The sequence below is a fragment of the Rhea pennata genome, chromosome 1 (assembly GCF_028389875.1).
Source record: "Rhea pennata isolate bPtePen1 chromosome 1, bPtePen1.pri, whole genome shotgun sequence".
NCBI lineage: Eukaryota > Metazoa > Chordata > Aves > Rheiformes > Rheidae > Rhea > Rhea pennata.
The window spans coordinates 147579405-147593418 of NC_084663.1; the positions used below are offsets into that span (position 1 = coordinate 147579405).

Sequence of the window (14014 nt, forward strand, 5' to 3'; positions counted from 1 at the left end):
AGTAATCTGGATTAAAAATACATTTCTGTGACAACTGTTCATAGTAAAAAGAAGAGCTTACTTTGACAATTCCTTCATTTCTTCCTCATGAACCTTCTTCCTTTCTGACAACTCCTCTGGCAAGTAACGGATTATCAGTTCTTCTGTAAGGACGGTCTTTTTGTAAGTTCTACTCGCCAGAAACTGCAAAGAAGAGTCAACTCTGAACCCCGGTAATGAAAAGTCAGCTAATGTCTCTTCCTTCCAACCCATCCCCTTTTATAAACACAGCATTAAGCCCGTTAGTCTACTGATTCCTCTTCCTTCTCAGCCTTCAGACATCAAAACTCCGACTTAAGGATATGTAACTCACTCCAATGCCCCATTAATTTTAACTCCAAGTCTTCCACTTGGCAGAGGCTGTGCTAACACCAAGATAAAGCAGCTCCTCCTTTCTTCTGCAAATGATACATATGATCTTTTTATCTAGAGTTCATAGGTTTCTCCTCCCCCAAAAGCACTCAGTGTATAAACAGATTACGCATACTGGAGCACAAGTTTCAATCAAGGAATGACCACTACTTGTTCACAGTCAGCAGAGATCCAGAGGATGGATGGTAGGAACGGGACCGTTTGCCACTCCTCAGGCAGGAGTCTGAAGAGATACCAGAATTCTGGATTACCCAAAGCACCATCCTTTTCTTTAAGGAATGACAGAACATACTCTGGAGCAAATAAGGTCTGTGAACAGCTTGATGCTATGGGCACTACTCTGCTGTTCTGCCATATGTGAATCATAAAATACCTCCAACATACTTGTTTTCAACAGAACACTACTGGGTATGTTTTTGTTAATTGGAGCAAGGAGATACTTACTTCTGACAGCTTTTCTTTGCAGAGTGGACAATGTGGGTTATGGTCAAGGCAACGCTCAAGGCATTTGAGGCAAAAGGTATGTCCACAAGGAGTGGTAACAGGTTCGTAGAACAACCTGAACAAGAAAACATGGAACAAAAAAAGTTAAGCTGCCAACATAAACAACACAGATTCCTAATTTGTGGAAATGAATGACTAAACTTAGCCATCTCCTTTCCTCCTTTCATATAAATCATGGGTGGTCTCTTTGTCTTAGGATGGTTTTCCATCCTAAGGGAAAAAGGAAAAAAAGGAAAAGGTTTTCCGTTTTTTAAACGACTCACAAAGTTAAAGCACGTTGAAGAAAACTATCCAATTTTAAAGGGTCGTTAGATGCCAGTTTCAGAAAAAAAAAAATGAAGTAATGAATTCGACATTCTGTTGTCAGTTGCCTTCCTAAAACATAAAACCTTTTGTCAGAAGCTAAAAAAGCTTTCAGATCTTCATCCCAGATCAATCTAGTCATACCTCATACAGAGGGAACACTCGAAGTCGGAAGCATCCACAAGGGTTGTTGGTATCTCACTCGAAGTAATGGCAGTTTTTTCAGGTAAAACATCTGCATCTAAGCAAGTAGGTAAGAAGAGAATTATAAAAAACATTTGAGTATTACTGCAATTTTGAATGCTGTTCAGGTTGTTTTTCCATAAAGAATCTTGTTTCTCTAATTTATCCTGAGCTTTGTTTAACAAAAAAACATAGTTTCCATCTAATTTTTAGACTTTCTGGCAGATGATCTTTTTGGAGAGCAGAGAAAGAAGTCCATGGCCAGAGAAAGCATTTTAGAGATGAATACCCATGATTTTCTTCTCCAAAAATGGTTGTTGTTTTTTTAAGGCTAGTTTTTAAAATGCTCTGCTATTGCTTTCCCACCACTATCACCACTCCCACATCAGCCAGGCCAGATGTTTTTGAGTATGTTAAGTCCAGAATTTAATTTGTTTACACATATTTAAAGTATTTCAGCACTGTTTGCTACAGATTTTTTCAGCAGGAGTAATTTTTCTCACAAGTATAAAAAGGCTTATACTCTTCTACACTAGCCTGTTGTGGAAATCCCATGTTTCAAACAGCTTAAACTTTAAAGACTACTGAAGCCAAAGTAGCTAACACTAATTTCACCAGCTCAGCACTCTGCAAATACAGAAACAAAACACTTAAAATTTTGCCCATCCTGTTTTTTTGAGGATAGTAGGTACTGCTGTAGTTAATACATTTATGAGCAGGGGCCTCAATCTTCATAGCAGCTCAAGAATTACCATCTTAAGATTCTGACTACATTTGTAAAAGCAGATTCTGTAACTTCTTTTACGATCTGCATCTTTTCTGTCCAGTGAGGGTTGTAACCAAACCATGACTATTGCCTCCATGTCCTTTTTATCATTCAAAATCACTGACCATTAAAAAAAATGTTCAGCTTTTTAAATTAAAAAATTAAGATGTTTTGTTAAAGGATAACTTATGCTCAACATCTGGTTTATCTCAAGTACACACTAGGGGAGAGGGCAGCAGCATTGTATGGCCTAGATAGAAAACAGTTATCTTTAACTTATATCTTGCATGTTAGCCTTTAGTAATAGCAAGAACCTAACTGTTTTGTTCCACAAATAGCAACATGGCATCAGGATCTAGCACAGACCAGAAATTAATGGTTATGCATAAAATGCGATCTCTGGCCTTTACTGTGAAGATAGAGGAGGGTCAGATTTCCCAATCTATTTACTGAGTTTGCAGTTCATATGCAAGTACAGCATTTTTCCCTTCACAGCAATGTGATCAGAAACTGGTCACAAAATGATAATTTGTGGACGTGCCAGACAAAAAGCAGCACTTAAGACCAATAACATTTCAAGGCAGAAGTCGGATTTGTCCAGGAGGTGTTTTTTTTCTTCTTTTATGGTAAAAAATGCATGCCAATATAGTGGCATTTTAAAAGCCTCTTTTAACCAATTATTTCACTACTCATCCAAAATACTGCCTTCACCACTTTTTTCCCAGAGCACTAAAAACACTTTAGAGGTCTTTGTTATAAGCTTGAGAAGCACAGCAATTGTAAGCACAGCTATCAAGTGACAGAATGGGTGGACTTATTAGCCTTCAAAAGGCTTCTTTGTTTGCTTGGAAAAATTCATGTAAAATTGCATGTGACTGCTCCTGATACCAACTAAAGATTAGTTCTCCAGCTTATTGTATCTTTCCTTCATATAGAAAGTCACTGAAGTTCAGTCATACCTCTGAGGCCTGGAAAATAGCAATGTCACCAGCAATACAAAAACTAAACTATTGGTGTATTATATATTAGAAATGCTCCTTTGAAAATGAAAAGAGTGTTCACTGAATTAATTGAGATTGTTCTGTAATAATGTAAATAGTATTTGTACTTAAATGGCTTTAAGATCTTTTAAATCTATATGGTCCAATAGCTAATTGAGTAAAGCTGTTATAGCAGAAACAGACATACTAGGTAACAAAATATTATTTCAATCCCTCATGTTTCATTTACACCTATAAAAAGGAAGCACAAAAAAAACTAGTTTATCTTTTTTAAGTAAGTGCAAAGTAAGTGACTTTATAAACCATAGCACAAACCTTTTTTAGGAATCTTATTGGGCACTTCCAAGCTTTGTAAATCCCTCATTTCACTGGACAGCTTTCTTTTTAAGCCAGCCCCAGGTAGACTGGAGAGAATAGCTCCCAAGGACTTCTTGTTGTCTTCAAAGTAGAGTACATGATGGGAAACAGAAGAATCAGTGCTTCTAAATACATCAGATTCTTGGGACGGGTTTTTTGTTAACCTGAACACAGTATCCTAGAAAGAAATCAGGAACATTTACATAAGGCATGAGACAATTTTGCTTTTTTTCTGTTGTACACCTCAGCAATACATCAATGTCCCTACAGTAAGTTTAGAAAGGGAAAAAGGTCAATATCAAACAGGGGCACACTCAAGTTACATGAAACAAACAGGGTCGTTTCCCTTCTCTGCAAATTTTGTTCTCATCATACTAAGATTCAGAGTATATACAGCACAGAGAGAGAGAGAAAAAAAAAAGCACCCTTAATGAACACTCCCACAGGAAGGCATTCATTTCTTCTCTGCAGAAAGAAATTTCTCTTATTTTTATGAAGAAATACACCCCATCAAGACATCCCAAAAGAACTAGAGAAAACAGGCTTACCATGAAATAAAGTGCCTACTTGAGTGTAGACAAAGACAATGTCACAGAGATCAGACAGATTCTTGTGTTACTTTTAGTACTTGTATGTTGAGTGCTTTTCACTTTACCTTTGAGGACCCAGCAATAGAACTATCTTCAGCAGCTGACTGTGTGTTTATGCTACTCAAAAATGCAGGTTTCAATCTTGTATAAGATGTTCGACTAGAGAAAGGTGCTGTTAGACTATCATGCACATTTTCAAAGGCTGGGAAAAACATCTCACACATTATCTAGTCAATTAAGAGAGAGAAAAAAAGAAGTATTAAGACAGGATCTTTCCGTTTGTATGAACACAGATACTACAAACTTTGCAGCTTCCAAATGCTAAAATGCTTGCAAAAACTAGGACATCCTCAGTGCTCGCAAGAAACTTGTATGGCAATTCTCACAATTGTAGAGACATCCCAAGATCATCATCTCTGAGCATCTACCTCCTTCCCCAAAAGCCTCTGCTCTCCATGAGCAGGGTGACATTCTATTGCCTCATAGAATCATAGAATCAGTAAGGTTGGAAGGGACCTCTGGAGATCATCTAGTCCAACCTCCCTGCTGAGCAGGGTCACCTAGAGCACGTTAGACAGGGTTGCATCCAGGCAGGTCTTGAATATCTCAAGAGAAGGAGACTCCACAACCTCTCTCGGCAACCTGTGCCAGTGCTCTGTCACTCTCTTTCTCCTGCTTCTATCCCTCTCTTCTCTGAGCCTCAGATCGCTACTTCCAGAAGACTCAGAACATGCTTTCCTATCAAAGCTGATTAACACAGATGCATTTCAGTTCTCATTATCTGCACCCAAAAAGCATTTCTCTACCCTCAAGCATATTTCATCGATAGCTAAAAACTGTGAAGAGCCTTCTCCCCTTCTCACCAGTCTCCACCATGCATCTGATGAATTTTCATTTTTTTTCAAAAATCTGCCCATATAGACCTAACAGGGAACCTATTTATGGCAGGTTAGCAATAAGTGTGTCCCTTATGGCAAGTTAAACACCGAAGTTCTACAGAGGCAACAACTCCTTCACCTCCTGAAAGGGTAGCACATAAACCCCCTCTCAACCCTCTCACTAGTTTCTGCAAAAAAAAATCATTTTCTGAGGGACACTAAAATTAGGAGTCTTGAGCCTATTTAATCCACGCATGCTCAAATCCAGCTGATGTACTGGAAATGGAATCTACAAATTGTAGGGGACAAATAACAGATTTGTAGTGGAGTCTACAAATATACAATCCCTGTGATCGAGACATGAACTAAATGCAAGAGGCCTCTCCCACGACATAATACTAATAAGGTTCATCAGCGCAATGGCTAAGAAGTGGACAATAAATACATTCTATACCTTCTGGGCTTCTTTCTTCATTGCGCTCCATTCAGGATTTAAGGCAACACAGTACAGAAACTCCTTCAATGCTTCCTCAGTCCTTTCCAATCCAGAAAGAGCTTTTGCTTTCACATAATGACCCTGTTCACATAAAGAAAACATAGAATTCTAGAGATCATTTCTGAAGACGCAGTAAGCCACCAGCAAACAGACTTCTTGAAATTTATTCCATTCTGCAAGTGAAGAATAGTCAGCATTGCAGATTTTGCTTATCGTTTGTCATTATTGACCACAAGCTGTCGGCTATACGATGTCACAGAATTACATTTCTGATGTTGTTTCGGTGTCAATCTGTTCAATCTATGTAACTTGGGGAAAACCATGACCTTTTGCTGAAAAAAATGCCATTGGGAACCCGCTGTTCTTCCTCTCTCTTCCTCTGCCTCAGAGGCTAGCCACTGCAAGGGGGAGCCGAAGGTGCTGCATCATCAGCAGCCAAAGACACCAAGCCTTTCCTCAGAGGGTGACCAGACAGAGAACATGGAAAGATATTCCCTGGAGCCGGAGAATACTACATCTTGATATCTAGGAGAACCACTTCACATATCAAGTCAATTTTGGTTGCAACAAAACTACTTGGGAAAAGTAGTAGCACAGGGCAGGCTGGAGGTGGCAGGTGAGGGAGCAGAAGATTTCATGTTTAGGACACTCACTTTTGCTGGGTGTCTTGTCAGAACAGACATGATTTGTGACTTATTTCACATGGCTAGAAAAGACCAACATATAATGAATTTAGAACTAACCAGTACTTAACCAGAATTTTTAGCCCCTTCCACCTCTCCCAAACACTAATGTAGAATACCCATGGACAACAGATTAGATAGTCAGCTTGGGACAAGTCCTACTTTACTTGTATCCAGTATAGAGGAATGCTCCACTTTCAAATTTCCCTGCAGACATCAATTTGTGGTTCGTATCTGGCTATGGAAATTATAGCCTTAAAGATGGAGAAAAACTAAACATGTAGTTAAACACTTGCCTATTGCTCACTAGACAGAACTGTGTTCTGCAAACTCAAGTCCACCTCTGATCTATATGGTTATCTTTAGGCTGTGTTGAAAGTGCAACTCCTTCAGAAACTGGTCAGGTAAGCACAGACACATTTTCTGTTCTTCATGCTAATGCCAAAAGATCTAGTTTCACAGAATCCTCCCAAGAAAGTCTCTCGGTCTTTCAATAATCATTCAATCTGACTCACTGCCACTTAAGATCTTTTCCTCACTACTGTCAGGAAGGTAAGTAGGAGACTTGTACCAAAACAAAGTAATGAGCACTGCCTAGGATAGGTTAATTAACATATGTCATTCGATGAACTAAACAAGAAGTCTCAATACACGGCAATCTCTCAAGCTGAGCACTGAGTACTTAATCTGACTCTTTCTTTAAAACGGAGTGAAGAAGCCTATTTATTCCAGTGACTAGACAGCACAAGATTTTCTAATAGGAGTTTGGGACTGAGGAGTACTGACAGAACTGTATTTGGTTCCAAGCCAAATCCCCACTTTTGGGGATTCAGATATGGTCAACATGCTGGAGGCATTTCACATCAAGATCTCTGTAAGTTTTTTTTTTCTGAACACAGTAAGAGGAGAGGTATCACCACAGACCTGACCTTTTTATTTTGACAAGTGCACAGCCTCTGTAAAATCCTTTTAGGGAACTCCTAACAAGTCAGACATTGCTTATAAGAAAACTCCATTGCACTGGAGAGGCTACAAGGTTGTTTGCCATCTTTCTTCAGGGGCCATGAGAGCAATTACCATATCCAAGTATTAGTCACAAAGGGAATATTGATCTCCCACAGAAGGGCTTTCTGTGGGAGAAATATCTAAGGATATAACACTAGAAATTAGGTTCAGAAACTGAGGCCTTTACACTTAAGGACTATCACATCCAATTTCTCCCCTTCTGATTTTCAAACTGTACTGTACTGACAAGCATCAGATTGAAGGGCCTAGATCTAGCCAGGACCTTGTGCAGCTTTAGGGAAGGCATCTGTTTCTGCTTCTCACAGGAAAATTACAGCTGGAAATTTCTCCTTGCCTCAGAGTCCGAGAATATGCTTTTCACAGTGACTAAAAGAAAACAGACTTGTCTATTGCTCTAGTTACTACAATGGACCTGCAGAACGAACAGAGGTTTACTAACTCAGTGAGCCATTAAGTTTAAGTCAGCAATGGGCCAAAAGGTTCTGGTAGGTGAATGCTATGCTTACCTCTTTCTTTTTCTTTTTTTTTTTTTTTTTTTTTTTTTTTTTTTTTTTTTAACTAGACAATGCATGTTTGAGCTAGATCTCTGCTGCTGGATGAAGTGTTGCAAGACACAAAACAAAGCAGATGCCTAGAATTCTTGTATAATATTAATTCTGGACTACCAAAGCATGCCTGGAAATTCTGACAAATACATACACAAAAGAAATATAACTGTTATATTGCTGGTATGCCATGATGACAATTTTCATTTTAGATTAGCATTCTTTGGAGATGTGATTAGCAACGTTTTTATCCGCCTACAACTGACATCCATCATATTTCCATGGATTCAAGGCAAACAGACAAGACACTTCAAAAAACATTTGAACACGCTTAATCCATCTTTCCCTCTGTGCAGAAACCCAATCAAAGCTGCCCAAGATGAATTCCTGACTTGATTAGTAATGATCCTAGACAAAAAGACAAATTTTAAACAGTGAAATTGGGGGTGAGGGAGAAGATTATGACCTGTCTTCATATAAAAAAGGTCTTAATAGATGATAAAACAATTATCCCTTGAAGACAAGCATCCAACTTTCTCCCAGGCTAGAAACAGAGCGCTACCTGCAACCCTCCCTGGTGAAGCAGGTTGCTGAGGAGCTCATGTGGCACCCTCTTGGTCTTGCAAAGACTGAGAGCAAGTCAAGGTCTTCCGAAAATTCTCATCCAGCTCCCCATGCCACCCTGTCTCCACCTGGGAGCTTTATCTGGCCAAACCTGTGCTGCGGTGTTGCTGTTCATGGGGTGAGGGAGTAAGTCGATGAACTGTCGGCCACCGAGTCTGCCCTTAGGCAATAGGTGGTAACTATGGGCACTGCGAGCTTATTCCTAACTTCTCTTTCCTAACATTATTTCTGTGACTTCCTTCAGAGTGCCCACAACCAGTGCTCCGTGTAGTACCTCATTTCATTAAGGAAAAATCTCTCAAACCCTCCTATGAATCACTATGACACAGGAAGGAATTAGATACATGAACTCTTAGTCTTAAAGGAAAAAAAGTCCTGAAATATAATCTAGGAAACTCCTCAGAAAGTCACAGCAGCCAGGAGCTGGCTAAGCTGTTCACTATCATGGGGCACACTATCCCAAAGGGAGCTCCAGAATGCATGGCAACCCCTCTGCTGTTGGACTCAATCCCACCCAAGCTACAGTACTAGCAGTAGCAGATCAATGCACAAGCACAAAAAAATCATGTCACTGGCTGCCCACCACAGAAAGTCTACATACTGGAGCCACATTAGACTCTCCCCATGTGTGCCATATGAAGAACCTAAGCTTCTGGTAGACATTTCCAGTCCCGATAACACCAGGACAGTCTTCCAATGGTGACCTCAAAATTTCTGTCCCCACTGCAAAGAGAAACCTGGGAACAAGCAGTTTTCATCTTATTCTTTGCAACACACAAGTACCGTACCGCAGGCCAATGGGGTTTGTTTCGACAGAGGACTTCTGCGTCATGGAGAGCTTGCTGGTAGTTTTTCATTGATATACAGAGTTCTGCTCGCTGTGCTATTAATGAACACTTGCAAGGAGCTGGAAAACAAAAAGATAAGAAAGAACTCCATTAAAAGAAACATTACCATGTTTTAAATATAGTAACTGAATTTTACCTAGAGTAACCTAAAAAGCGCAACTGTACAATGGTTAAATTTGTACTCTTTTGTAATGGAAATAAGACAATTCCTTCCTTCTTAAAACTTAATCCTCCCCACCTGCAAGCAATCTCTGTATTTTGTCTATCAGGGCAGATTTTGTTGATCTCGTATTTGCATGTAGGATGTCACCTGCTCTTCCCCTCCCTTGCTTACAGGACACTAAAAAGAAAGTGAAAAAGCAGCCCTGATGTTGACTTTACTTAAAATAAAATGGCATATGGAGGAACCTCCAACATAGGACTCAGCTAACCTATATCCCAGAAGCCACTCATCAAGAAAAATGCAGAGAGTCTTCAAATTTCATATTCACTTGCCTCCAGAGTATCTTGCCCTCCTCAAGGCAAACAGATCTCTGATGATCACTGACATTTCTAACTTAGTACTCACTCATTCATGAACCACTTTCAATCTATACGAGCTACAAACATTTCAAACACCATTATTCAATCCTTTCATAAGGTCTCTATAATGCATTCTAAGATGAAATTTTAGCCTCACTGTAGAATTTTCTAGAGCTAGAGAATAATATAGGCTGATTCATACTCAGCTTTCATTCACCTAGGAACTCCTTCCAGCAAAGCCGCTTCTAGCCAGTGGCTGCCAAGCCCATCCTGTGGCAAGGGGTTATTCTGCCCCAGGTGCAGGACTTACACTTTCCCTGGACAATATTTGCCAGCCCATGCCCCGAGGCTGTCCATCTAAAAGGCAGCCCTGCCCTCCAGCACATCAACCGCCTCCTCCCCCCTTCTCAATTTGCCATCCTACATAAACTTGCTGACAGTGCACTCTAGTCTCTCATCAAGGTTGTTAATAAGATGTTAACTCGCACCAGCCAGTATATCAGCATCTGAGTTATGCCTCTGGAAATCATCTGCCCAGCAGCCTTCAAGCCATTAACCACTATCCCATGTGTCTCACAGCCCATCCACTTCTCCACCAGCTGGCACCTCCCCAGTCTGGCTATTTGAATGCTGTGGGGGACTGTGCCAACAGCGTTGGCAACATCAAGGTAAACCACAAACAATATTCTCCCCTGTCTGCTGGGGTGGTCACTGCATCTCAGCAGGCAACGGGGTTGGTCAGGCATGATTTGCCCTTAATTGATTTGTCCTTCAAGTGCCTGGAAACAGTTTCCAGCAGCATGAAGTTGGCTACAGATAGTGAAAGCTAAGCGCAGTAACTCCCACCTAGAAGTGGGCAGGTTAAAATTGTCATAACTAGGACTTATACTTTAAAAGGCTGCAAGGTATCTTGAGAGACATACTGCCTCATTCCTACAAATTGTAAATGTCACCTCCCAGCTAACTCTCCAAGATTTTTCTTACAAGTGCCACGTCCTGCATGTCACTACACAGGGTCCTGTCTTCATAACCTTCCTGCTGTCTCCAGCGTGCTTTGGCTTCACTCATTGTGAAATGTGCCTCATTTCTGCACAAGCATCCTAAACATCCTCAAGAAGAGCACATTACCCATATGAAGGCTGTGCAAACACACAAGTGCATACACACACACACAGAATAAGCACACAGCTGATACAAATGCCGCCACTCATTAAATTCAAGAGGAGCAATGGCCCAAAACTACTTCAACTTCCCATCTCCTCCCATCCTTTGAGTTGACACTAGCGCTCGTGCCACAAACCAAGTTCGCATGGTTGCACAGTGAATCAGACCAAGGAATCAATTGACTGAAAGCTAATCCAATAAAAACAAATAAATAAAAAGTTTAAGAGGATCAGTTTCCCCTCAAGTGGTTCATGGTACAGCCACACTAATGTGTCTGCTAGTACAGGGGAGGAGAAAGAAACACACAAGGACTGCTGCCTTTTTTTGGCTGTAGCGTGGATTTATGCCAGATCTACTAACTGTGGTATGACAGACCAGGACTGATGTTGCCCCACTGGTCTCAGATAGTGAAAGCCATAAACTACACCTAAAATAAGAAAGTTGGCAACACGTGGTTAGGAAAAGCTAGTCCACATCATGCTCTTTTTTAATATTATACATGTGGACTGCTGAAGTCATCTGCTCCCCTAACTGGTAATTTTAAAGAGGACTGCAAGCTAAATTAAACTAAAAACAATTAGCCTAAGACCTTCAGAAGCAAGTTCTTTTTCTCCTTTTAGTGGATGCTCAGATACAAAATTACTCACTTCAACTATCCTTTAAATAGCAAGTGTCTCCTGTTGATACTAAATGCATACTCTGCCGGTATTTCCATCACTGTATCTGCAGAAAGGTATTTGCGCAAAGTATACTGTCAGAGAGTAAACGTGGTCAGAAGGGGGAAGTGTTTCAGCAGCTAAACAGAGTATCGGGTCGGGTATTTTTTGGCACCGCAAAGGTAAAGGAAGCAGTGCAAGATAACTGGGCAGGCAAGCTAGCTTCCTGCTTCTGTTCACTACTGCACATTTTAGCCACGTTTCCTAGTGTTTTTCTGTACACAATTCAGTGTGATTCATGCATTCAGAAAAAGAACAGCTTCACTATTTTTTTTTTTTGGTGATCTTGTCTCCAACCACAAAAGTTTTTGTTTTAAATAGAGAAGTCACCGCAAAGCACAACTGTACTGCAAAGGCTGCAAGGCTTCCAGAAGCAAAGTACAAAGAGCTCTCATAACATGAAGGGAAAATAACAAGCAACTCAAAAAAAACAGGGCAAACCAGAAAAAAAATCTACATTTACTAAGGGCTTGTATTTTTGTTCACTGATTCTCAATCAGAGAGCATAAGGTGTGGTCCATTTTAATGAATAACTGGCTAGGAATGTTCAGTTAACTGAGACAGAGAGGAAAAAATGGAAAAAAAAAGCCCAAAACAAAAACCCAAACCCAGGTTTCCAGCTTTGCTAAAGAGAACAATATTTATGAGAGTACACAACAACTGGTTTTCTACAGGGAAATTAAGTGGCTAGACAAGACTCAGGTGCTGGAGCTGTGCCCAAACTCCTTCATGCAGGCTCTCACCTTGTGGCACGTCCCACCACCGCGAGCTCTGCCCCGCTGCCAGCCCCGGACGGGGACTGCAGCCAGCCTAGCACCTTCTGCGGGGCTCAGCAAGGTGCTCCGTGACTCACCACCCCCATGCCGCTGGAAGGCAGGCTTGCAGCAGGGTTTTCCTACACGCTTATAGTCTGGAGACTGCTAGCTGTGAGCTACTGACACCACAGGAAAGGCCAAGAAAAAAAAAAAATCCTGGGCTACGTGATTTCAGAAACTTAAGACAGATTAAAACATTACATTCTTCATCGGTGTGACTGGCACCAAAAAGAGCTGTTTCTGTGGCATCCGCTGGAGCCCTGTCACTGCTTCCAACTTCCTTGCAGCTATGTGTGAAAGTGGGAAGAAAAAAGCGAATGCTCAGCTACAGCTTAAATAACTACACAGATCCTTGAAGTACCACACTATCAAGTTGTTCTGCTCCACCTCATTTGCTAGGAGAATAAATTAGTCTCATAAGCTAGATGAGGATGGCATGAGGACAGACAGAGTTGAGGACGCTGCTAGACACTAGTACACTAAAAAGTGTCAAGTTTATTAATAAATTCATAATAAGTAATAGTTTATTTTAAAATTACATACTCATTTCTTCTACAGCTGAAAAAAAAGATTTCTTTTATGAAATGACTTATTTCAGACCAAGTCCAAAAAAAAAAAAAAGTTTATAAAATTCTATGGTTTTTACAATACCAGCAGATGGCATTTCCTGAATCAAAGTCTTCTGGGAGCCTGCAGCTGCACAGTAAAATTTATGTTCTTGTCAGCATCATGGATCCACTGCAGAGGCTCCCAGGATCTGTGGCTCCAGGCAGCCATGCCACAGAGATTTCTTCTGAGCCACAGGTCCTGGGAACCTTTTCACATGACTTTCCGACTCCAAGCCTTAATTAATCCCACAGCATGAGACAAAACTCTGGCCTAAGCAGCACCGTGGGCTGAGGGACTCAAGTGCTCTCTGCATCCTAGGTGCTTCCGAACAGTCCAGAAAAACCTACCTGGACTGCCTTCACTGGCTTCTTCAAGTGGATGGAACAGCTGGCTCAGCTCAATTTCCCCAAGTGTTGACTTTATTCCGCTTCTAGTAAATTAACTTCACTCTGCTCACACTACCTTTGTACTTATTTGCAGATGTTCACTGGAATGTACTTTCCCTTATGTAAAACCTAACACCCCAAATGAGTTTTCCAGATATGCTCAAGCATTCAAGATTTTAAAAACGGTACTGTTTGAGTTAGGGATGCTGGCAGAGGAACAGGACTCCCCAGAATCTCCTTGTGCCAGAAGGACAATTAGAGCAAATAGGGCTTACATGCAGAATGCTCCAAATAGAATGATTATGATAAAAGTTTTACTGTAAGAGGTTACAACTGAGATTTCTTCCAGGAATTCAGCACAGAAAGAACAAATTTAAAGTTGCTAGAATTCCCTAATCCTTCTTATCTGACATTTCTTCCTAGAAGAGCCTGCCTTCTTCAAAACCGCTTCAATCCTAATCATATTTCCTAACTACATGAGCAGAAAAAATATCATCACAAAAAATTGTTTGTGTGTTCTCTCACTAGAGAGAAGTTTAGCTTCCTTTGTTATATTATGCATTCAGTTCTGAACAATTAAGTAATAA

At 40.6% G+C, this 14014-nt stretch overlaps 1 protein-coding gene across 1 annotated transcript in view; it reads right to left on the reverse strand.

The window, feature by feature from the left end:
- The window catches only part of LONRF2 (LON peptidase N-terminal domain and ring finger 2), a 36575-nt gene that overhangs the window by 10196 nt on the left and 12365 nt on the right, over positions 1-14014 (reverse strand). Inside the window, exons 2-8 of the mRNA XM_062601598.1 lie at positions 9156-9274; positions 5448-5570; positions 4181-4342; positions 3484-3703; positions 1363-1459; positions 856-970; positions 62-183 (exon numbers count right to left, since the gene is read on the reverse strand). Of these exons, the coding sequence (XP_062457582.1) occupies positions 62-183; positions 856-970; positions 1363-1459; positions 3484-3703; positions 4181-4342; positions 5448-5570; positions 9156-9274 (958 nt within the window). The remainder of the gene's footprint in view (positions 1-61; positions 184-855; positions 971-1362; positions 1460-3483; positions 3704-4180; positions 4343-5447; positions 5571-9155; positions 9275-14014) is intronic.